At 35.8% G+C, this 24,774-nt stretch overlaps 1 protein-coding gene across 2 annotated transcripts in view; it reads left to right on the top strand.

Moving 5' to 3' along the window:
- LOC132013988 (UDP-glucose:glycoprotein glucosyltransferase 1) overlaps positions 1-24,774 on the top strand; it is a 128,715-nt gene that overhangs the window by 42,211 nt on the left and 61,730 nt on the right. For both annotated transcript variants that reach the window (XM_059394525.1, XM_059394524.1), the window contains exons 13-18: positions 267-417; positions 2,537-2,656; positions 4,339-4,424; positions 8,803-8,938; positions 10,968-11,099; positions 17,666-17,830. In XM_059394525.1, coding sequence (XP_059250508.1) covers positions 267-417; positions 2,537-2,656; positions 4,339-4,424; positions 8,803-8,938; positions 10,968-11,099; positions 17,666-17,830 — 790 coding nt within the window. The remainder of the gene's footprint in view (positions 1-266; positions 418-2,536; positions 2,657-4,338; positions 4,425-8,802; positions 8,939-10,967; positions 11,100-17,665; positions 17,831-24,774) is intronic.

Here is a 24,774-nt window from a genome sequence, read left to right as displayed (position 1 = left end):
GGATTATTCATCCTCAAATTGTGGGTTAATATTTAGAGATAATTTTATACCTGATAGATACATTGATAAATATATATAAGAAGAAAGTCCTACCTACTTCATTCTATATATTTTGACAAGATGAAACAAGGGTAAGACCTCCCTTTTTTGATTTCTCTGCTAGTTTGAACAAGGCATTGAGTTTGAATTGGTAAAATTTTTTCATGGTGAGTTTTTTTTTTTTTAAACTTTTTCTACTAAATACCATTTTCCCCCCCCCCCCCCAGTCTGTTTGATGTATTGAGGAATGAAGCTCGTGTAATGGAGGGTCTGCATAGACTGGGAATAGAAGGCCTTTCTCTGCATAATGTTTTGAAATTGAACATCCAGCCCTCTGAGGCCGACTATGCTGTAGACATCCGGAGTTCTGCTATTTCAGTAGGTATTCTGTTGGAGTGCAAGGGGCATTCTGGCCAGGCATTTTATCATGGTTTTCTCATTTGTGTTTTGTGAGAGGTAAGTTATTTCTGCTGTCCCTTATATTGGCATCATAAAGTGATTTACAACAGCTGCTTATTTGGGATTCTGTATATATAATAAAGTTGTCTCTTAAATCCTCCAAAAACTTGAATTACTATGTCTAATGTGATTAAGATAATGATTTTTCCAGTTTTGTATCCCCGTAGGATTTGACTGAGCATCTCTTGGGAAAAAGAGTGCTAAGTTTGTATTTTCTCTGTTGCGTACAAGTTCTATGTGATTTTTGTGTTATGTTTTTTGGCCAGTATCCTTCTTTAAAAGAATGTTGGTTATTTTGTATGTAAAGAATTTATATAGATTAATATCTGCTGTATTGATATCTCTGAGCCTTTATCTCCTTGTGTGGACAAAGCAAGATTGGTGTTACAGGTGTACCTGGCACACCCTTGGCCTTCCTGTCCTTTTTTTCTTGGTTATTGTACTGCATTTATTGTAGGGAATTTTTTTCAAAAGAAAATTATATAGAAGGTAGATGATCATTATTTGTGTTCTCCCTAGGTAATGTAGTTGTTATTTTGATATTCTGTCATTTCTTTTCTTATTAAAAACATCTTTTTTTTTTTAAAGATTTTATTTATTTATTTGTCAGAGAGAGAGTGAGTGAGAGCGAGCACAGGCAGACATAGTGGAAGGAAGAGTCAGAGGGAGAAGCAGGCTCCCTGCGGAGCAAGGAGCCCGATGCGGGACTCGATCCCAGGACGCTGAGCCGAAGGCAGCTGCTTAACCAACTGAGCCACCCAGGCGTCCCAAAAACATCTTTAATTACAAAAGTAAAATTACAAAGAGTAAGGAGATTAGTATAATTAATAACAGTATAGCGCATCACCATACTTAGTGCATGTTAACATTTAATCATTTTGTGTCAGATCTTGTTTTTCTTGGAAGAAAACTCATGTTTCTGTCTAAGTTCTCTTTCACTTTCACCCCTTTCCTCTCTGCAGATGATTCCTCTTTGGAAGTAGAGGTGCATTCCTCCTGTCCCTTACTTTATTACTTTATTTCCTATTGTATGTTTTGAAAATTTGAAAAATGCCATAGCTGTGTCCTTCGTCAGTTTCCTTGTTACTCAACAATTTTGTCAGGACTCACCTAGTTTGACCCATACAGATCTATTTTATCCTGTCATGTTTTAATTTTGCTTATTTAAAAAAAAAAAGATCTTTTGTACAATCACAGTTTAAAAGTCAGGACATACAAAAGGGTATGTCATCATACCCATACGTTATCACCAGTTTTTCTCCCTAAAGTAACAGGCACTATCAATTACTTGTGTATCTTTCCAGAAATACTCTGTTTATAGGAAAAGGTAATATCCACAGACTTTGCCACTTTGCCCTTTTTGTAGAAATGTTACATACTGTTTACTTACTGCTCCCTTTATGGAATTAAGTTGTATCCAATTTTTTGCTGTTATAAGTAGTACTGCAGTACTGTATCTTTTTGTACCTCTCTCTTTGTGCATACATGTGAGAATTCATTTGGGGTGGATACCAAGAACTAGAGTACTTTTCTAAAGTGACTGTTTTCTTCTCTGAAGTGCCTGTTCCAGGCACTTTGGATGAGTTCTAATTGCTCTATACCCTTGCCTATTCTTGGATAATGACAAACTTTAAAATTTTTTTCAGTTTAATGAGTGTGAAGTTTCACTGTGGTTTTAGTTTCTAATTCTCAAATTACTAGTGAAGATGTAGTACATCTTTCATGTGTTAATTGCCCTATTGAATTTCCTCTGTAAATTTCTTCATATCCATAGCTTATTTTCATTTCTCATATGTTGCAAACCTTTTTTAATTGATATGTTAGATTTCTATACATATAGCCTTGCTACTAGTCCTTTATTGATTTTGTAGGTTGCAAATATCTTCTGTTCTGTGGCTTGTGTTGTAGTCACTCATTTTATCTTTGTGTTTTTGAAAATGGTCTTTCCCATGTGATTCTTCTTAAAACCATTTCAAGTCTTACTGTTATTTCTGGTAATTTCACTAATAGTGACTGAAGTGTGCTATTCTTTTCCTAGTGGATCAACAACTTGGAGGTTGACAGCAGATATAATTCATGGCCTTCTAGTTTACAAGAATTGCTTCGACCCACCTTTCCTGGTGTTATCCGGCAGATTAGGAAAAACTTGCATAACATGGTGAGTAAAACTACTTATTGTCTGGTGATGAGCTCTGTTTCTCCCTTGCCTTCCCCTCTACCTTTCAGCCATATCTAGACCATTCATTTCTCTCCTGTACTAGCTGCTTCTCCCACCACTATGACTACTAAATATGTTCTTCTTCTACTTCCATATTCAAACTGAAGGGTTTTTAAATGTCTTGATCATGTGTAATGCTGTGAGATGTCACAGTAGCAATAATGTCTCCATCAGCTTGTAAAGAAATGTTCCTTATCCTTAACCTAAAAGTTTATACAGTGTTGTTTTAGTTTTTTAAGATTGGTTCATTTTAGAGAGAGAGCATGCCAGTGAATGAGCATGCAGGCAAGAGTTGGGGGAGGGGCAGAGGGAGAAGGAGGGAGAGACAATCTTGAGCAGATTCTGCACTGAGCATGCAGCCTGATATGGGGCTTGATCTTATGACCCTGAAATCACAACCTGAGCTGAAATCAAGAGTCAGATACTTAACCGATTGCACAACCCAGGTACCCCTTATTTTAGTTTTAACATAGTTTTACTCAGAAGATGAATATGCTGCTACTCTTTTCCTTTAATATCTTAATCTCTAAAATTTAAATAAATCTTTCTGTGAGCTCCTACTTGTTACTTCTTATTTCATTGCTTTAGTTGGCCCTCTTTTTCCCTCTCATTTCTTCCTTTTCTACCATTTGCTCTTAAAGGGATTGAGGGGCCAGTCTCTTCCCCAGAATATGCAAGGGAAACTGTCCTCTGAACTCACCACACTCTTGAAACCATTTTTTTCCTTTACAGCCAGAATTTCATTTTCTTAAAAGATTTTATTTATTTATTTATTTGACAGAGAGAGCACACAAATAGGCAGAGCAGCAGGCAGAGGTTGAGGGAGAAGCAGGCGCCGCAGAGCAGGGAGCCTGATGCAGGGCTTGATCCCAGAGCCCTGGGATCATGATCTGAGCTGAAGGTACAGACTTAACCAACTGAGACATCCAGGCACCCCTCATTCAGATATATATCTGAACTTTATTAAATGGGATTATGTATGTATTTAAAGCACATCATGAGACCTTAATACATGATAGCTATTATGATCTAAAAATTGAGTTCTAAATGAAGTCTTAATATGGAGATGTTTAGAAATGAATACACAGAAAAGATAATCTCTGTTTTCTAAGGTAGAAGAGTTCATAAAACTTGGACTTTTTTAGGTGTAGTAAAACTATTGGTGTTAGTAATCTGGAACACAGTTCCCATGTTATTAGCAGAACATCATGAGGAAATCACTTCACCTTTTAGTGTACCGCATTCTTTTGAACATTAAGGAGGGAAACTGCTGTTTGTATAACTCTTCTTTGGGGGGTTCAAGAGTTGCTAGAGGGGAGCCTTGGTGGCTCAGTTGTAAAGTGCCTGCCTTTGGCTCAGGTCATGATCCCGGGGTCCTACGATCCTGCATCGGGTTCCCTGCTTGGTGGGAAGCCTGCTTCTCCCTCTCCCACTCCCCCTGCTTGTGTTCCTTCTCTAGCTGTGTTTCTTTCTGTCAAATACATAAAATCTTAAAAAAAAAAAAAGTTGTAGAAAAAGATTACCTTCAAGTAGTAAGAGTAACAACATTTTTTTTTTTATTGGCCCTGTGATATTTGAATAAATTTCATTTTATGTGTTCCCTTCCCACTTCCCCTTTACAGGTTTTCATAGTTGATCCTGCTCATGAGACCACAGCAGAGTTGATGAACACAGCTGAGATGTTCCTCAGTAATCATATACCACTAAGGTAACACTGGTATTGATTGAATGATATATATCTAATTAGCTGAGGTTTTGTCATTTATAAATGCAAGTCCGGTACTACTGTATAATTAATATTTGGATCATTAATGGCAGTTTTATCTTTTGTTTAAGTATGAAGCACTATCTTTTGGGGTAGAAAATTTGATTCTCAATGAATAAAAGCTTACCACCATTGAATTATTAACAAATAGCCATGTAAAAATAGATTGTGGTCTCAGCTTGTTTCCCAGTAAAAGGGACTTTTCCCAGGTAAGTGTCCACATCACAAATCCCATTTCTTCTTTCACTGGAGATAAAGAGCTTTGCCAGTAGCTTTTTTAGACTGTCAAGGAGTAAATGTACATACAGCTTTTTTTTTTTTTTTTAAGATTTTTATTTATTTGACAGATCACAAGTAGGCAGAGAGAGAGGGGGAAGCAGGCTCCCTGCTGAGCAGAGAGCCCAATACGGGCTTGATCCCAAGACCCTGAGATCATATCCTGAGCCAAAGGCAGAGGCTTAACCCACTGAGCTACCCAGGCACCCCTACATGCAGCTTTTTGTAGTCACAGGCACTCTTTGTCTTGTTTGCATTGCCAAATCTACCAACAACGTACTTGAACAGCTGGGTTTTTCATTGTGTGTTTTTTTTTTTTTTTAAGATTTTTTTTATTTATTTGACAGAGAGAGATCACAAGTAGAGAGAGAGAGAAAGGAGCAAGCTCCCTGCCTAGCAGAGAGCCCGATGTGGGACTCGATCCCAGGATCCTGAGATCATGACCTGAGCCGAAGGCAGAGGCCCAACCCACTGAGCCACCCTGGCAGCCCTCATTGTGTTTTTTTTTAAGAACAATGTTTTAATGCTTTACAAATACATGCTAAGATATTTTCACTCACTTTAAAAAAGATTTTATTTGTTTATCTGAGAGAGAGAGTGAGAGAGATCACGAGCAAGGGGGAAGGGTAGAAGGAGAAGTAGACTCCCTGCTGAGCAGGGAGCCTGATGTGGAACTTGATCCCAGAACCCTGAGATCCTGACCTGAGCTGAAGGCAGATACCTAACCCACTGAGCTACCTAGGTGTCCATTTTCTCTTATATTCTGAATAATGTTGAATTCCTAGAAAACAGGAAAATAGAAAAGAAGTCTAGCTAACAAGTATTGTATGTTCTGTACCCTGGACTGATCTAAATGCTGTGGTTAGTATTAAAGCTGCATTTCTGCCTTCTTGGAGAAAATACTGTGCATACTTTCAGACATTTTAAGGAAAATATATGATCCGATGCTAGGTTATGTCCTAGTCATAGTGCTTTAGAATTTCAGGAAAGCAAAATATTATGAACTAACATATTTGGGAGTGACAAAGGCTTCATGGAACAGTTGGGTATTAGTTAAGCTTTGAAGAAAATAGAGGATTTTTATTGATGGAAAAGTAGAGATTTTGTTTAGTGAAATTTTTCATGTAAAACACGAATATCCCCTAGTTTGATGGAGGACTAATCTACAGGATTGCAGCCAGGGCTGTATTTTGATGAAAGGGGAAATAACACAGAAGTTGGCCCATGGTTCAGGATGGGCAGTAAGGAAATATTTTTTGAATTTCATTGAGGGACAAGAAGAGAAAATGTGGTTTTCACATTGTGAAGGTAGGTGAGAAGACATTTAACTCATACAGTTGAGAGGCATGTTGGCACACCTAGTTGGTGGAGAGACCCAAGGCAGACTGGCTATTGTTTTAGTCTTTCTTTCGCTTGATATGGTACACTAGGGTGTTTACAGGGGCTGAAGAAAGGAGGGAACAAATCTGGGAGATTCCCTAGTGGTACTTGGTGAGAGACTGGGCCTGAGAGAAACAGAAGTCTGAAGGGGCTTAGCTAACAGAAAAACTCTGATGCCTTTTCTAGAAACCGGAAATGTGGAAAGGGGAATTCCTTTGTGAGGAGATACTTAGCTCTTATTTTTGTCTTCATAAGAATAGCACTCAGGTCATTTCTGCCTGGAACCTGCTCATATGATTTCTATTATGTGTGATTTTAAAAAACACAAATTTTATCCATAAACAAATCCTCTTGCTACCACATCTACATAGAACATACTTTCCACATACCTCAGGAGAGCATGATGTTTGATATGTATCTTTTTATATTTTCTTCTATTTTTAGGCTTTACCTCTTTATTTTTTTAATTAATAGACTTTGTATTTTTTAGAGCACTGTTAATTCACCCCTATTGATGCATTATTATTAACTAAAGTTCATAGTTTACATTAGGGTTCATTGTTTGCATTGTATAGTCTGTGGGTTTTGACAAATATGTAATGACATGTTTCCACCATCACACAATCCTACAGGATCATTTCACTCTCCTCCACGCCCCCCACCTGTGTGTCCTTCCCTTTCAACTGCTGTCAACCACTGGTTTCCGTACTGTCTCCATTGTTTTGCCCTTTCCAGACTCGTGATAGATATATATATCTATCTCTCTCTATATATAGGTATATATATATGTATATATATATTAGATTAGATATATATTAGATTGTCTTTTTTTTTCCATTTAGTAGTAGGCTTTTAAAATTTTATGTCTTTTTAGGCTTGATAGGCCATTTCATCACCAAATAATATTCCATAATATAGATGCACTCTAGTATTTGTTGTTGTTGTTTTTAAATCCAGTACCTATTGGTAAATATCTTAGTTGCTTCCAAGTTTGGACAATTATAAATAAAGTTACTGTAAACATCTGTGTGTAGATTTTTGTATGGACATAAGTTTTCAGCTCATTTGGGTATATACCAAGGGGCACGATTGCTTTAGCTTATGGCATAAGTGTTTTGTTTTGTAAGAAATTGCCATACTGTCTTCCAAGTGGTTCTAGTATTTTGGATTCTTACCAGCAATAAGTATGAGTTCCTGTTGCTCCATGTTCTCTCCAGAATTTGGTGTTGTCAGTGTTTTGGATTTTAGCCATTCTAATAGATGTGTAGTGGTTTTAATTTGAAATTCCATAATTAAAAGATGTTGAACATCTTTTAAAAAAAAAAATTTTTTTTTTTGGCTTATTTGCCAACTCTGTGCCTTGTTGCTGAGGTACCAGTTCAGACTTTTTGCCCATTTTAAACTTTTTGTTGTTGAGTTTTAAGAGTTCTTTGTATATTTTGGATATCTGTCTTTATCATGTATGTGTTTCTCAGTTTTTCACAGGTTTTCTGCCAGTCTGTGGCTTGTTGTCATTCTCTTAATGGTGTCTTTCACAGAGCATAAGTCCCAATTTCAGTGAAGTTTAGCTCATGCTTTTTTTTTTGGTCATGGATCATATTTTTGCTTGTTAGATCTAGTAAGTCACTGCCCAGCCCAAGATCACCTAAATTTTCTGTTTCCTTTCCTAGGAATTTTATAGTTCTGTGTTTTACATTCATGTTTATGATCCATTTTGAGTTAATTTTCGTGAGAGGTATAAGGTCTCTGCCTAGATTTGTTTTTTTACATTGTGGATATCCAGTTTCGTCACCATTTGTTAAAAAGACTGTCCATTCTCAGTTGAATTGGTTTTGCTCCAATATGTAGGCTAGTGACTTCTGTATTGGCCAGTGCAAGTTTTTTGCCCCTCCTCCCCCCCCTTTTTTGCCCAATTTGTAGATGTGTAATGGTATCTTTTTGTGGTTCGTTCTTTTAATTTAATTTAAATTTTTAAGTGTGATAAACATTAACCTTGGGGCGCCTGGGTGGCTCAGTGGTTAAATCCTCTGCCTTCAGCTCAGGTCATGATCTCAGGGTCATGAGATTGAGCCCCACATCGGGCTCTCTGCTCAGAGGGGAACCTGCTTCTTCCCCTCTCTCTGCCTGCATCTCTGCCTACTTGTGATCTCTGCCTGTCAAATAAATAAATAAAATATTTAAAAAAAAATAAATAAACATTAACCTTGGTTGTAGCTTTTTGCCAACAGATAATAGTAAACATTTTTAGGTTTTCCATTTACATTATCTTGCTTATGTTAATTTCAAAATCTACCCTCCCCTTTTTATATATTTCCACATTCTGAAAATGTTTGCTTCCCCCAAATTTTGCTTAAAAACAACAAAATCTTCATCTAAAACTATAGCAAAACCCTTCATGTCAATAAAGGCCATGTGGAAACAGTGTGCTTTACCAGTTGAAAAGTCTAAGCCACTTTTGGGAACCTGTTTTTCTGTTCTGTAAGTGATGAATGCCTTTGCCAACTGTGTTAGAGTAGGGTGTGAACTGTGCTTTTCAGTAGAGGAAGTTTTCAGGAGAGGAGGTTACAATATGTGAGTGGGATACAGGGATGCCATTCTTTTTAACCAGTCGCATTTTTGAGAAAAGTTTCTATTTTTTCTTTTTGCCCTTCCCTCTCTCCCCTAGAATTGGTTTAATCTTTGTGGTTAATGACTCTGAAGATGTTGATGGGATGCAAGATGCTGGAGTGGCTATTCTGAGAGCATATAATTATGTTGCTCAAGAAGTGGATAATTATCATGCCTTCCAAACTCTGATACATGTATGTTTTCAATCAAAATGGCGAATAATTTTCTTAATTTAACTTACTCTAAGAAACAGTATGAGTTAAGGGGATTTTATATTTCTGTAAAGAGAAAAAGCTTGATGAATTATTCTCTTAACCTTTATGTTTTATATTTAAAGAGTTGCTTTTACTGATTTACTGATGTTATTAGTAAATTGCTGTGATTTCAGCTACTATTCCTTAGTCCTACTAATGTACGTTAGCCTTCTCCCTTTTGATGACTTGAAATCACGAATTAATTTTTTTTTTTGTAAATGTGATGTTCTCTGCTTGTTTAAAAAAATGTTTGCTTTTTTTCCTTTTAAGGTGTGTATGATATTTTCATTTAATTAATATTCAAATAATAAATTCTTACTGTTTTCCCCATATTTTTTACCTTGGGAACTGAAATTCCCTGAGTTTTATATATACTTAAGATACTTTCTCAAGTTCAAACAAGGGACTCTCTTGTTTTCTTTTTTCTATTTTTGAATATAAAAAATTTATAAATAACAGCTCTTTTTCTTATTAAAATGGGGGCATTTTAAAAGTTAAAATGTTCATTTATTTGGCTAGCAGCTATTAAAGACTTAACATTTGCCAGACCTGGTACTAACTGCAAAGGATACAAAGAAGAGTAAGACTTCACCCCAGTCCTCAAAGACCTTACAGTCTAGTGGGGGACATGTCTTGTGCGTGCGGATGATTAATGCAATGTGGGAAGCACAGTCAACTGTGGCAGCACTAGGACCTCACTCCATTATTGTGGAGTGGGATGTTATCCCAGCTGAGTGTAGGAGGAAAAATAGGAGTCATTTGAACAATTGATGCAAATCAGAAGTAGTGATTCCCTTTGTCCATATGTTTGAGCAGAGCTGAGAGGGGAACGTAGTTATTGAGGCCATCTGTCCAGGCAGTGAGTGTCCAGTTTGCAGAGGTTAAACTCCAGGTAAAAACATCATTCTGATGTTTTTATGTTTATCCATTATTCTGATGGATGTATGCAGACGGGTCTGATGGAGGGTAAAGACAGTATCAGGGTTAGTGGTTGCTGAGCTGTTGCTGGGATCTCTGTGAGAGATGATGGTGAAAGATGGTTAGCAATAGGGCTTAGAGAAAGAAATAAGTTCAGGAAAAGATGCTGAGGATGCATTTTAAAGTCTATTTTTTAAAGTTGTTCCCCCACCCCCACAGCTGTGTATATGAATATACACATACTCATATTATATGTATATGAGTTTTCATTTTTTCAAACTTCTTTTTGTGATAGCAAAAACATTGTTCATTGTAAAAATCCTTATAATAATATTAAAGTGTATGGATTTAAAATTTCTCTCTTTCCCTTAACTAATCCTGCTTCTTAAAGGCAGTCACTAATAGAAGGTTGTCTTATAACCTTCTAGGTATTCAACTTTATATAGACACAGTTGTATTGTTACTTTTTTATATCTGCTTTTTATTTATTTATTTTTATTTATTTTTTATTTATTTGACAGAGAGAGTGAGAGATGGAATACAAGCAGGGGGAGTGGGAGAGGGAGAAGCAGGCTTCCTGCTGAGCAGGAAGCCAGATGTGGGGCTTGATCCCAGAACCCTGGGATCATGACGTGAGCTGAAGGCAGATGCTTGATGGGTGACAACCCAGGTGCCTCTATATCTGCTTTTTAAAAAACAATGATTTTGCCATACATATTTTGTAACTTTCTGCCCCTAAATACAATGGCCATGAATTCTAATTTCAAAGAGTATGTAAAGGTATTCAGATTTTTAAAAAATTGACAGATTTTTTGCATTTGGGACTTAATGTGAGTATGAACTGATTGGGTCATTTTAAGAATATGTAGTTTCTCATATAAGAAAGTGTCTTATGGAATTATATGAAAAAGGGAGGATTGCTAACATGTTCCATTTCACCTTTCAAGAAAAATAGCCATGTTTTCCCTCTACATTCAGAGATCTTTTGTAATAAACATTCTGAAATCTGGATTTAAAAGTGTGTTTGTTTGCCTGATTTTTCTTTCTTCAGATATATAATAAAGTAAGGACTGGAGAAAAAGTAAAAGTTGAGCATGTGGTCAGTGTCCTAGAGAAGAAGTATCCATATGTTGAAGTGAATAGCATTTTGGGGATTGACTCTGCTTATGATCAGAATCGGAAGGTAAGAAATTCTTTGGCACTTCTCATTGGACTACAATACTATGCTTTCCTTACCTCCCTTTTTTGGGGAGTTGATTAGAAAGGGTAGTGGTGGTTAAAGTATTTAGGTACATAGCATTTAACAATTTAAAAACCAGGTTACTTTTCTGTGTTTGTGAATGTAGTTATATTCAGTTTTGTAATGATATTACTGATTTTTAGCTGGCATATTAACTATTAAATTGAAAACAAATTTCTTTTACACAGTGCAGTGGTTGTACTTGTGTGGTGTATGTTCCACATAAAAACCATTAGAAATGTGTGATGTATGCTTGCCAGGATATGACTTACCATACTGATGTTGTTTAGGCTAAAGAAAAAAATACAGTAAGGGGTACCTGGGTGGCTCAGTGGGTTAAAGACTCTGCCCTGGGCTCAGGTCCTCACTCCATTATTGGGCTCTCTGCTCAGTGGGGAGCCTGCTTCCTCCTCTGTCTCTCTGCCTGCCTCTCTGCTGACTTGTATTCTCTGTCAAATAAATAAATAAAAGTCTTGAAAAAAAAATTACAGTAAGAAATGTAATAAGCAGAATGGCAAAGTGTGGTAGTAAGGATGTAGGGAAATATTTACAATTTTTATTTAAAGATAATACTATTAAATACAGTAAAAGGACCTTTATCTGTTATAAGCAAGAGCAAAGTAGTCATTTGAATATAAATGGTCAGGCAAGGAATCTAAATACATTTCTGAGACATTTTAATTTAAAACAAAAGTATATTTATGATTTTTTTTTTTTACTTTTAAGTGAAGGAAATGTTTCTTCATTGTTCAGTCTCGTTAGGTTGTATGTTTTTAGAAATGTATCCATTTCTTCTCGGTTACCCATTTTTTGGTGTATAAATTGTTCATTGTTCATATAAGTCTCATGATTCTTTGCGTTTCTGCGGTGTCAGTTGTAATGTCTCCTGTTTTTAAAATTTTTTACTTTTTTAATTTTTTGTTATGTTATGTTAGTCACCATACAGTACATCATAGTTTTTGATGTAGTGTTCCAAGATTTCAGTGTTTATGCATAACACCCAGTGGTCCATGCAATACATGCCCTGCTTAATACCCATCACCGGGCTAACCCATTCCCCCATGCACCTCCACTCTAAAACTCTAGTTTGTTTCTCAGAGTCCACAGTCTCTCATAGTTAATCTCCCCCTTTGATTTCCTCTCTTTCATCCTCCCCTTCCTTTTCCTAATGTCCTCCATGCTATTCCTTATGTTCCACAAGTAAGTGAAACCATGTGATAATTGACTTTCTCTGCTTGACTTCTTTCAGTCAGCATAATCTCCTCCAGTCCCATCCATGCTGATGCAAAATTTGGGTATTCATCCTTTCTGATGGCTGAGTAATATTCCATTGTATATATGGACCACATCTTCTTTATCCATTTGTCTGTTGAAGGGCATCTCAGCTCTTTCCACCATTTGACTATTGTGGACATTGCTGCTATGAACATTGGGGTGCATATGGCCCTTCTTTTCACTACATCTGTATCTTTGCAGTAAATACCCAGTAGTGCAATCACTGGGTCATAGGATAGCTCTATTTTTAATTTTTTGAGGAACGTCCGCGCTGTTTTCCAAAGTGGCTGCACCAACTTGCATTCCCACCAACAGTGTGAGAGGGTTCCCCTTTCTCCACATCCTCTCCAACACTTGTTATTTCTTGTCTTGTTAATTTTAGCTATTCTAACTGGTGTAAGGTGGTATTTTTTTATTTGAATTTCCATGATGGCTAATGATGAACACTTTTTCATTGTCTGTTAGCCATTTGTTTGTCTTCTTTGGAGAAGTGTCTGCTCATGTCTTATGCCCATTTTTTGACTCAATTATTTGTTTTTGGGTATTGAGTTTGAGAAGTTCTTTATAGATCTTGGATATTAGCCCTTTGTCTCTAATGTCATTTGCAAATATCTTCTCCCATTTCATGGGTTGCCTCTTCATTTTGTTGACTGTTTTCTTTGCTGTGCAGAAGCTTTTAATCTTGATGAAGTCCCAAAAGTTCATTTTCACTTTTGTTTCCTTTGCCTTTGAAGATGTGTCTTTAAAGAAGTTGCTGTGGCAGATGTCGAAGAGGTTACTGCCTATATTCTCTAGGATTTTGATGGATTCCTGTCTCACATTGAGGTCTTTCATCCATTTTGAGTTTATTTTTGTGTATGATGTAAGAGAATGGTTGAGTTTCATTCTTCTGTATATAGCTGTCCAGTTTTCCCAGCACCATTTATTGAAGAGACTGTCTTTTTTCCTTTGGATATTTTTTCCTACTTTGTTGAAGATTATTTCACCATAGAGTTGAAGGTCCATATCTGGGCTCTGTTCCACTGGTCTGTGTGTCTGTTTTTATGCCAGTACTGTGCTGTCTTGGTGATTACAGCTTTGTAATAAAGTTTGAAATCCAGCAACGTGATGCCCTCAGCTTTGTTTTTCTTTTTCAACATTTCCTTGGCAAATTCGGGTTTCATACAAATTTTAGGATTGTTTGCTGCAGCACTTTGAAAAATGCTGATAGTATTTTGATCAGGATGGTGTTGAAAGTATAGATTGCTCTGGGCAGCATAGACATTTTAATGATATTTATTCTTCTGATCCATGAACATGGAATGTTTTTCGATCTTTTTGTGTCTTCTTCAATTTCTTTCATGAGTGTTTTGTAGTTCCTTAAGTATAGATCCTTTACCTCTTTGGTTAGGTTTATTCCAAAGGATCTTACAGTTTTTGGTGCTATAGTAAATGGAATCAGTTCTGTAATATCCCTCTCTGCAGTTTCATTGCTAGTGTATAAGAAGGCAACTAATTTCTGTGCTTTAATTTTGTATCCTGCCATATTACTGAATTGCTGTATGAGTTTTAGTAATATGGGAGGGGAGTCTTTTGGGTGTTCCACATAAAGTGTCATGTCATCTGCGAAAAGAGAAAGTTTGACTTCTTCTTTGCCAATTTGAATACCTTTTATTTCCTTTTGTCTGATTGCTGTTGCTAGGACTTACAGTACTATGTTGAACAATAGTGGGGAGAGTTGGTATCCTTGTCATATTCCTGATCTTAAGGGAAAGGCTCTCAGCTTTTCACCATTGAGAATGATATTTACTGTGGGCTTTTCATAGTTGGCTTTTGGTAAGGTGAAATTTAGGAATGTTCCCTCTATCCCTACACTCTGAAGAGTATTAATCAGGAAAGGTGCTGTATTTTGTCAAATGCTTTTTCTGCATCAATTGAGAGGAGAGGATCATATTGTTCGTGTCTCTTCTTTTGTGTGTTCTATCACATTGAATGATTTGTGAATGTTGAACCACCCTGGCATCCCAGGGATAAATCCTACCTGGTTATTACAGATAATCTTTTTAATGTACTGTTGGATCCTGTTAGCTAGGATCTCTTTGAGAATCTTGGCATCCATATTCGTCAGGGATATCGGTCTGAAATCTCCTTTTTGATGGGGTCTTTGCCTGGTTTGGGGATCAACGTGATGCTAGCCTCATAGAAAGAGCCTGAAAGCTTTCCTTCTGTTTCTGTTTTTTGAAACAGCTTCAGGAGAAAGGTATTAATTCTTCTTTGAATGTTTGGTAGAATTCCCCAGGGAATCCATCAGGTCCTGAACTCTTGTTTTTTGAGAGGTTTTTGATCACTACTTCAATCTCATTACTAGTTACTGGTCTATTCAGGTTGTCAGTTTCTTCTTATTTCAGTCTTGGAAGTTTATAGATTTCCAGGAAGGCATCCATTTCTTCTAGGTTGGTTAAGTTACTGGCATATAGCTGTTGATAATAATTTCTGATGATTGTTTCTATTTCCTTGATGTTAGTTTTGATCTCTCCCCTTTCATTCATAATTTTACTTATTTATTTTTAAAAAATTTTATTTATTTATTTGACAGAGAGAGGTCACAAGTAGGCAGAGAGGCAGGCAGAGAGAGGGGGAGAAGCAGGCTCCTCACCAAGCAGGGAGCCTGATGTGGGGCTTGATCTCAGGACCTTGGGATCATGACCTGAGCAGAGGCTTTAATCCACTGAGTCACCCACACGCCCCTCATTCATAAGTTTATTAATTTGGTTCCTTTCTCTTTTCTTTTGGATTAGTCTAGACAGTAGTTTATCAATCTTATTAATTCTTGCAAAGAACCCCCTTCTAGTTTCATTGATGTGTTCTACTGTATCTCTGGTTTCTTATTCATTGATCTCTGCTCTAATTTAATTATTTCCCTTCTTGTGTGTGAGGTAGGCTTAATCTCTTGTTGATTGTCCAGTTCTTTAAGATGTAAAGAGAGTTTGTATGCTTGGTATTTTTCAGTTTTTTTTGAGTGAGGCTTGGGTGGCTATGTATTTCCCTCTTAGGACTGCTTTTGCCATATCCCGCAGGTTTTGGACTGATGTGTTTTCGTTCTCAGTGGTTTCCATGAATTGTTAAGTTCTTCTTTGATTTCCTGCTTGACCCAAACATTATTTTTTTAAAGATTTTTATTTATTTTATCTGACAGAGAGAGCCAGAGAGCACAAGCTGAGGGAATGGTAGAGGGAGAGGGAGAAACAAGACTTTACAGTGAACAGAATTCTGTATCTTTTATTTGTAAATCTGAAGCTATGATATCCTCTGTGTATGATATTTGAAAGTTGTAATTATTCGTACTATGCTGTACAATTAAAGTAGAATTTTTAAACTGAAGAAAATGTAGTCTGATAGGTATATATTTATATTTTTCAAGCTAGTGTGATAATGATATTTAAGAGAAGTCCTGACTTACACACATAGACATTTTGCTTTTGGCATGTTAACTCTTGTGTCCTTATTAATTTCAGTTATCATATGTGAGTAGGTCATTCATAAGACCTTGCCTATAATTATTAAGGTTTTTAATTTGCTTACAGCTAACATTTTTAGTTATCATTGAAGAAATTCTCATGTAATTTTTAAGTTTAGCTTTTTGGTAATTAGGCTGCATTCTATTAATTGGTCTGGTAAGATATTTACAGTTTGTAAGAAAGAAAAGTATATATAATCATAACATCTCCCTCCCACTCCTCATTTTCACTCAGTTGCCATTTCCAGAGAAAACCAGTTTTATTTCTTACTGTCACTTAGGAGTTACAATGTGGGTTTTGTTTTGTTTTGTTGGGGGGGATAATTTTTAAAACTCAAGTGTATTAAAATTGAGTTTTTAATGAATGTCTTTGAAATAGTTAAAACATCAAAGAACAAAATTAACATGGTAAGAATTTTAGAAGTGCAAATTTTAAAAGTGTAAACTATGATATGTAGAAATGACAGAAATCAACATAGAAGGTCTTTCTGCCTGTGCCATGTCTTTGTCCATCTGGTAAGTTTGTACCATTAGTTACTAGTGGGGCTAGATTGGATTAGAAATGAAGTAGTCTGTTGCTGTTGATGATTGTTAGTTACCCAATTGAACTACTTTTCTATTTATATATATATAAATATATATTCTGGTATTTTCAGAAAGTATTAGTTAAAAGATGTTCAACAAGAATGTTTTAAGGAATCCTTTTTACATCTTGGGTAGTAATGTAGATTTTACTTTGACAAATTAATCTTGGTTTGTGGTTGATGTCTGGGGCAATGTACCTTTATACTGACCAACAGAGAAGAGTATTCATCTTAGCTATATTTACCTTTTGGTTGGCCTGGCATTTCCCTGCTAAGGAACCTTTTTTGTCTTGGAGAAGGAAAAAGATGGGGCTTAGTATATTATAGAGCAATTTTGAAGCACTGTTTTACCACCAGCCTTGTTTTGTTTCCTAAAAGTGTAATTTCTATGTTAGTGATAGGGATCTTTTAAAATTAGATTGGGGTGTAAATATTTTATCTCAGACTATCTGCTCAGAAGCACTCATAATTGATGGCAGTCTGTCATTTTGCTGCCTATTATGGTAGCCTCTAGCCAGATGTGGCTTTTAAAATGAAAATTAATTAATTTCAAGTGCTCAGTAGTTACATGTGGTTAGTGGCTCCTGCATTGGACAGCAAGATAGAATATCTCCATGTTTGTTGAAAGGTCTGTTATATGTAATTAAAGTTTGGTAGCCTGGGCAGCTTAAAATTACCCTCATCCCCAAATCTGTTACTAATTTTGAAGCTTTTTCTGTTTGTTTTTTGTTTTTTTTTTTAAAGATACTTTATTTATTTATTTGACAGAGAGATCACAAGTAGGCAGAGAGGCAGGCAGAGAGAAAGGGGGAAGCAGGCTCCCTGCTGAGCAGAGAGCCCGATGTGGGGCTTGATCCCAGGACCCTGAGATCATGACCTGAGCCGAAGGCAGAGGCTTAACCCACTGAGCCACCCAGGCGCCCCAAGGTTTTTCTGTTTTTACAAAAACTCAGTTATTAGTTTCAAATTACCCAGTAGGATATTAACTATGTCTCTTCTGATATTTCTTTAAAGGCATTTCTTCACTTATTTCTTGGTGACTGTATTTCTTTTAATTTTACTTTTCTTGTTAGCACATGTATGTATGAAAAATATGCTTCGTTCCATTTGTCTCATGAAGGATTAAAAAATGTTTGTGGTTCCTTGTGTTTCAGGAAGCAAGAGGCTACTATGAGCAGACTGGGGTTGGTCCACTGCCTGTTATTCTGTTCAACGGAATGCCCTTTGAAAAGGAACAGTTAGATCCTGATGAATTAGAAACCATCACAATGCATAAAATCCTGGAGACCACAACCTTCTTCCAAAGAGCAGTGTACTTGGTGAGTGGTATTTCAAGAGTGATTTTGAAAGAGAATGGTTTGCTTATGTTTTTGTAGGCTTTGTAGGAAGCAATAATATTCTTTAAGTATTACTGTTTTTTAGACACCACTTGTAATTGGCTTGCAGATTCTCAGCAAGTTGTGCTAATAATGAAAATATCCATAAGAATTTCTGTGCATTGAATTTGAAATAGCTTAGTTTATTGTTGTCAAGATTAAATGTTTAAATGTTTATTTAAAAAATTCTAAAGGATTTAGCATTTTTAAGGGACATTTCTACTTATAAGGAATTTTGACTTAGGGAAGACTCTATTATTATATACAAATATTTCATATATATATATAAATATATATAGTTACTGTTGAGACATAATTCACATGCTGTAAAACTCAGCCTTTTAAAGTGGACAGTTCAGTGTATTTCGTGTATACACAAAATTTATGCAAGTATAACCTCTGTCTAATGTTAGAACATTATCATCTCCCCTAAAATGCAACGCCCTGTAGCATTCACTCTGCATTTACTTCTACCCTAGACCCTGGGAACTACAAATCTATATTCTTTATCTCTGGATTTGCCTATTTAGGACACTTAATATACAATATGTGGTCTTATGTATCTGATTTCTTTCACTTAGTGTAATGTTTTCAAGGTTATTCTTGTAGGAGCATGTGTCAGCACTTCATATCTTCTTCTTCTTTTTTTTTTTTTTTTTGTAAAGATTTAATTTATTTATTTAACAGAGAGAGAGAGAGCCTGATGTGGGGCTTGATCCCAGAACCACTGGGATCATGACCTTAGCTGAAGGCAGAGGCTTAACCCACTGAGTCACCCAGGCGCCCCAGTACTTCATTTCTTTTAATGGCCAAATAATAGTTCCTTGAATGGATATACCACATTTTTAAAATCCATTCATCAGTTGATGCAAATTTAGGTTTCTACTTTGTGGCTGCTATGAGTAATGCTGCTATAAACAATCATGTACAAGTTTCTGTGTAGACATGTGTTCTCCTTTATCTTGTGTGTATACCTAGGAAGGATATTATTGCCTGTTCAGTAATTCTATTTTTAACAGGCTGTTTTCCAAAGTGGCTGTACCATTATACATTGCTACTTGCAGTGTATGCAGGTTCTACTTTCTCCACATTCTGCCAACACTTGATACTGTCTATCTTTTTGATTATAACCACATTCTGCCAACACTTGATACTGTCTATCTTTTTGATTACTATCTCATTGTGGTTTTGACCTGCGTTACTCAAACATGAATAATGTTGAGCATTGTTTCCTGTGCTTATTGACCATTTATATCTCTTTTTGAGAGTTGTCTATTAAAATTATTTGCCTGTGTTTAGTTGGGTTACTTGTTTTGTTATTGTGAGTTCTTTCCGTATTCTCGGTACTAATCCCTTATATGTAGGATTTGTCAGTATTTTTCTGATATCATGGCGTGTCTTTTTACTTTCTTGGTGGTCAGTCTTTTAAAGGACAGGTGCTTTATATTTTGATTAAGTCCAATTTACTTTTTTTCTTTTGTTGCTTGTGGTATTTTTACCATATGTACAAAATTATTGTTTAATTCTAGGTTATAAAGGTTTATATCTTTATATCTATGTTTTCTTCTGAGCATTTTATAGTTTTTTCTCTTTAACATTTAGTTCTTTGATGTATTTTCAGTTAGTTTTTGTATATCGTGTATGGTAGGAGTCCACATTTTTTTTCTCATACCAGTTTGGCATGCCACTGAATGTCTTTTGGGATATTCAGTTGTCCCAGTACTATTTATTGAAAAGAATGCTCTTCTCCCATTAAAGCATCATGGCATGCTTGTAAAAAATAAGTTGACCATTAATGTATAGGTTTATTTTTGGACTGCCCATTGTTTTCCTTTTGCCTATATATTTATTCTGATGTAAGTATCTCACAGTCTTGATTACTATTGTTATCGTGTGAGTTTTCCGACTTTGGGTTTTTCTTTCTCTCTTTTCTTTTTTTTTTTAAAGAATTTGTTTATTTATTTATTTGACAGACAGAGATCTCAAGCAGGCAGAGAGGCAGGCAGAGAGAGGAGGAAGCAAGCTCCCTGCTGAGCAGACTGATACAGGGCTCGATCCCAGGACCCCGGGATCATGACCTGAGCTGAAAGCAGAGGCTTTAACCCACTAAGCCACCCAGGCGCCCCTCTTTTTTCTTTTTTTAAAGATTGCTTGGCTGATCTGTGTCCCCTTCATTTTCATATGAATTTTAAGATTAGTTTGTCAGTATCTGCAAAAAAGGACAACTGGCTTTCAGTAGAAATTGCACTCTATCTGTAGATTAATTTGGGGAGTATTGATATCTTAGCAATATTGAATTTTCTAACCCATGAAACCAGGATTTGTTTCCATTTATTTAGGTCTTATTATTCTTTTAGTGATGTTTTATCGTTTCCAGTGAAGGAGTCTTACACTTCTTTCATTAAATTTGTTATTATTTTGTTCTTTTTGATGCTATTATAAATGGAATTATTTCCTTAATTTACTTTTGGGTAGTTCATTAATAGTGAATAGAAATACAGTTGATTTTTGCATATTGATCTTATATGCTGCAATTTGTTGAACTTGTTTTATTAGTTCTAAAGCTTTTTTAAAAAAAATTCTATATAGAAAATATTGTCATCTTACAGATGACAAAAGCGTGTCATCTATAATTAGAGATTGTTTTGATTCTTCCTTTTCAATCTGGATGTCTTTATCTCTTTTTTATTTTTTCTTTTCTTGTCTCATTGCCTGTCTAGAACTTCCTAGTACCATGCTCAATAGAAGTAGTGTGAATAACACCCTTGTTTTGTTTTCAGTCTTAGGGGGAAAAGCTTTAGTCTTTCACCTATAAGTATATTAGCAACAGGGTTTTTGCAGATTCCCTTTGTTAGTTTATGGAAGTTTTATTCTATTAGTTTACTGAATTTTTTTTTTTTTTTATCATCAACATGTTGGGTTTTGTCAAATTCTCTTTCTGTGTCTGTAGAGATGATCATGTTTTTTTTCCCTTTATTAATATTATGTGATTTTTATGTAATGTTTATATAACTGTTATTTTTTATATCAACTTAATTTTACTAGTATACCAAATCTTTGCTCTTATATAGCTCTATCTGTTCCCCTTGTTATGTTGTTATGGTCATACAAATTGTAGTTTTCTATATTACATGTCCATCAGCACCAATTTATAAGTGTTGCCTTTTATAGTTGTCTCATAAGTGAAATAGAAAAAGAGTTACAAATAAAAAATATATTAAGACCCTTTTTATATTTACCTAAATAATTACCTTGTGCTCTTAATTTTTTTGTGGGGATTCAAGTTAGTACCTTGTGTCCTTTCATTTTTATCTGAGGAAATCTTCTTAGTGTTTATTTTGGGTTGGATCTGCCAGTGAAAAATTCTCTCTGTTTTTGTTTTTCTGGGAGTGTGTTCATTTACCCTTCACTTTTGAGTGATGGTATGGTTGGATATGGAATTCTTGGTTGATTATCTTTTCCTTTTAGCCCTTTGAATAGGTCATTCCGTTGCCATTTGATCTCTATGGGATCTCTTGAGAAGCGAGCTGTTAATCTTATTGTGGATCCAGTCTGTGTTAGGAATCTCTTCTTGTTCCTGTTTTCAGGGTCTTTTATTTGTATTTCATTTTGGACATTTCATTAATTTGATTAGTTGTGAAACTATGAGTTTTTCTATATAGAGTACATTACGTTTCCTAAATATCAAAATTTGGAGCTTTCCTTCCAATCATTTTTTTCTATAAGTCCTTCTGCCTATAATGACTTCTGATACTAAACTACTCAGAGTTAGGCCAAATGTGGCAGTTTACAGACACAATTTACTACAAGGTTGCCCTCATTTCAGACACCAGCCACAAGTTTGGGGGTCCCCAGATCACCCTCGCTTAGCATGTATTGGCTAAAAATGCAAGGGCACTAAATACCCTCCTCAGTGTTGGTAATTTGCTAGAATAGCTTACAGAGTTCTGGATAGTGCTATGTTTATAATTCTTGTTATGATAATAAAATAATGCAAATGTGAACCAGCCAAAGGGTGAGGTGCATAGGGCAAGGTTTGGGAAGGTTCCAAACATAAAAGATTCTGTTATCTTTTCCCTGTGAAGTAAGGATACATTCATTGGCCTTCCTGATTACTAGTATGTGATAGCACACGGGGTATTGCCAACCAAGGAAGCTCAGCCAAGTTTTGGTGTCCAGAATTTTTATTGGGGCTTCATATATAGCCATGATTGATAGAATCATTCACTATGTGATTGAATTCAATCTGTAGCCCCTCTTCCTGTTTCCAGAGATCAGATCAATACTGTGCTGCTCAGAACCAACCCTCTTACCACATGGTTGGTCTTTCTGGCTTGGACAGCCTTCTTTGAGTTGCCTCATTACCATAAACTGTCTAAAGGCCCACCCTGAGTCCCCTAATTAGTATAAACTATCAGATGTGATCTGATAAATGGGGCCCTCCATGAATAACAAAGCTGCTTCCCTTATCACTCAGGAAACCCCAGGATTAAGAGATTACCTTCATGAGGATGCTAGCCAAATTTTTTATTATACTGTTTCTCTTTCTTTGCTCTCCTTCTGGGTAGGTGCATATATTGATCCTCTGTAGTATCCCCAAAGTCTCTTTCTGTTCCTTAGATTAGATAATCTCAGTTGACATATCTTTAAGTTCATTGTTTTTTTTGTTGTTTGTTTGTTTTGATTAGTTTTTTTTTCTGCTAATAGCAGTAAATTAGCTATTTACTAGTTAACTTAATACTAGCTAGTATTAGCTAATAGCTAAAATCTGCTATGAGTCCTCATAGCGAATATTTAATTTCTGTTATTGTATTTTTAACTGCTTTTTCTATTTTGTTCCTTTCCATAATTTCTTTCTCTTTACAGTGTATGTGGTGATATCTAAGTCTCAAAGTTTCCTTTAGTTTGCTAGGCATGGTTTCCTTTTAGTGTTTTGAATATATTTAAAAGAGCTGATTTAAAGTCTTTGTGGAGTAAGTCCACTGCTTGTGCTATTTTAAGAATGATATTAGTTAAGTGTTCTTTTCCTTAGTATGGGCCATACTTTTTTTTTGCATGTTTGTAAAATTTTTGTTGATGACTGGACATTTTGGCTAATATAGTGTGAGACTTGTAGAAATTATAGTCTTAGCCCTACCAGGGTTGTAGTGGTTGTTTGTTTAGTGACTTTGCAATGCTAATTCTTTAAAGTCTGTATTCTTTGTCCTTAAGTCTCTGCTTGTTAGCTAATTGGTCATCTAATGATTTTGTTAAATGTTTGAATCCAAAAAAGTCTCCCATTTTTTCTTAGGAATGTTTATGTACATGTTGGGGCATGCCTTCAGCACTCACCTGGCAATTTACAACTTTGCCATAGCCTTCAGTTCTTACTTGAACAGGGTGTCAGGTTAGTTAGAAGCTAGAGCATTTAGGACCTTCTAAGATTTTTGGGGGCATGCACCCAAACCTGGGGACTGTGTATGTGGCTTTTGAGGTTCTGAGGCATATGTGAGAGCTTTTCAAAACCCCTTATGGAGGGGCACCTGGGTGGCTTAGTGGGTTAAAGCCTCTGCCTTTGGCTCAGGTCGTGATCCCAGGGTTCTGGGATTGAGCCCCGCATCAGACTCTCTGCTCAGCGGGGAGCCTGCCTCCTCCTCTCTCTCTGCCTGCCTCTCTGCCTAATTGTGATCTCTGTCAAATAAATAAATTTAAAAAAATTAACAAACAAACAAACAAACAAACAAACAAAAAACCACTTATGGACATTTCATTCCCCAGCTTTTTCTTTTACACTTTTGCCACTTCATGTTAGCCCAACTATTACCCCACTTTAGGCAACTGAGACATTAAACAGTTGCCCTCCTGATTCTTTTTGACAGAAATACCCAGGAAAAAGCTGTTGTTACTGAGTATGGTCTAATTCAGTTCAACTAGAGAAGGCACCTGATAATATTCTTAGTCTACTTATTTTTACATTTATTTCAGGGTTGTTGGTTTTCAAGACTCCTTTATAGCTGGGGAGAGGTAGATAGTAATAGGGCAGGTTAAAGTGTCACAAAAATTATTTTTCCTACCAAGGTTTTTTTCTGAATAAAAGTCATTTGGAGTTTTGTAGGCCTTTGGTTAATTTCCAGAGTTTTGAAAAAATTTGATGATTTTTTTCCTAGTGTCCTTGGTGTGTTTTTTTGTTTGTTTCTTTTTTTGAGGAGAGGCTTTTCAGAGATCTTAACTCAATCATTTCTGCTAAATGTCACTTTCAACTGCAGTATTTTTATTGTAGTAAAATATATAAAACATAAAATTTTACCATTTTAACCATTTTAAGCTATGCATAGAGACATTAAGTATATACAGTGTTGTGCAACTTTTACTGCTATCTCTAGAATATTTTTATCATCCCACACAGCAACTGTTTACCCACTAAGCAGTAACATTTCATTGTTGGCTCTCATCAGCCACTGGTAACCACTCTTGGGCTTTTGTGTTTATGAGTTTACCTATTCTAGATGGCATTGTACTTTGTCATTTTTGTGTCTTGCTTGTTTTAAGTTTCATATGTGTTGGAGCATGTATCAGAATTCCCTTTCTATTAAAATTGAATTAAATGTATATACCATATTTTATTTATCCATTGATGTGTTGGATATTTGGGTTGTTTCTACCCTTTGGTTATTGTGAATAATGCTGCTGTGAACATTGGTGTACAGATATCTGTTAAAGTCTTTGCTTTCAGTTCTTTTGGATATATACCTGGTGGAATTGCTGGATTGTATGGTAATTCTGTCTTTACATTTTGAGGAACTACCAGATTATTTTTAAAAGCAGCCATACCGTTTTACATTCTTAGCACCAAATATTCAAAAATTTCATTTCTCCTTATCCTCATTAATAGTTGTTTAGTTTCTATT

This window comes from Mustela nigripes, chromosome 3 (genome assembly GCF_022355385.1).
Source record: "Mustela nigripes isolate SB6536 chromosome 3, MUSNIG.SB6536, whole genome shotgun sequence".
In the NCBI taxonomy this organism is placed as follows: domain Eukaryota; kingdom Metazoa; phylum Chordata; class Mammalia; order Carnivora; family Mustelidae; genus Mustela; species Mustela nigripes.
Note: the sequence above shows the minus strand (reverse complement) of the source record. Positions and strands in the feature narration are given on the sequence as shown.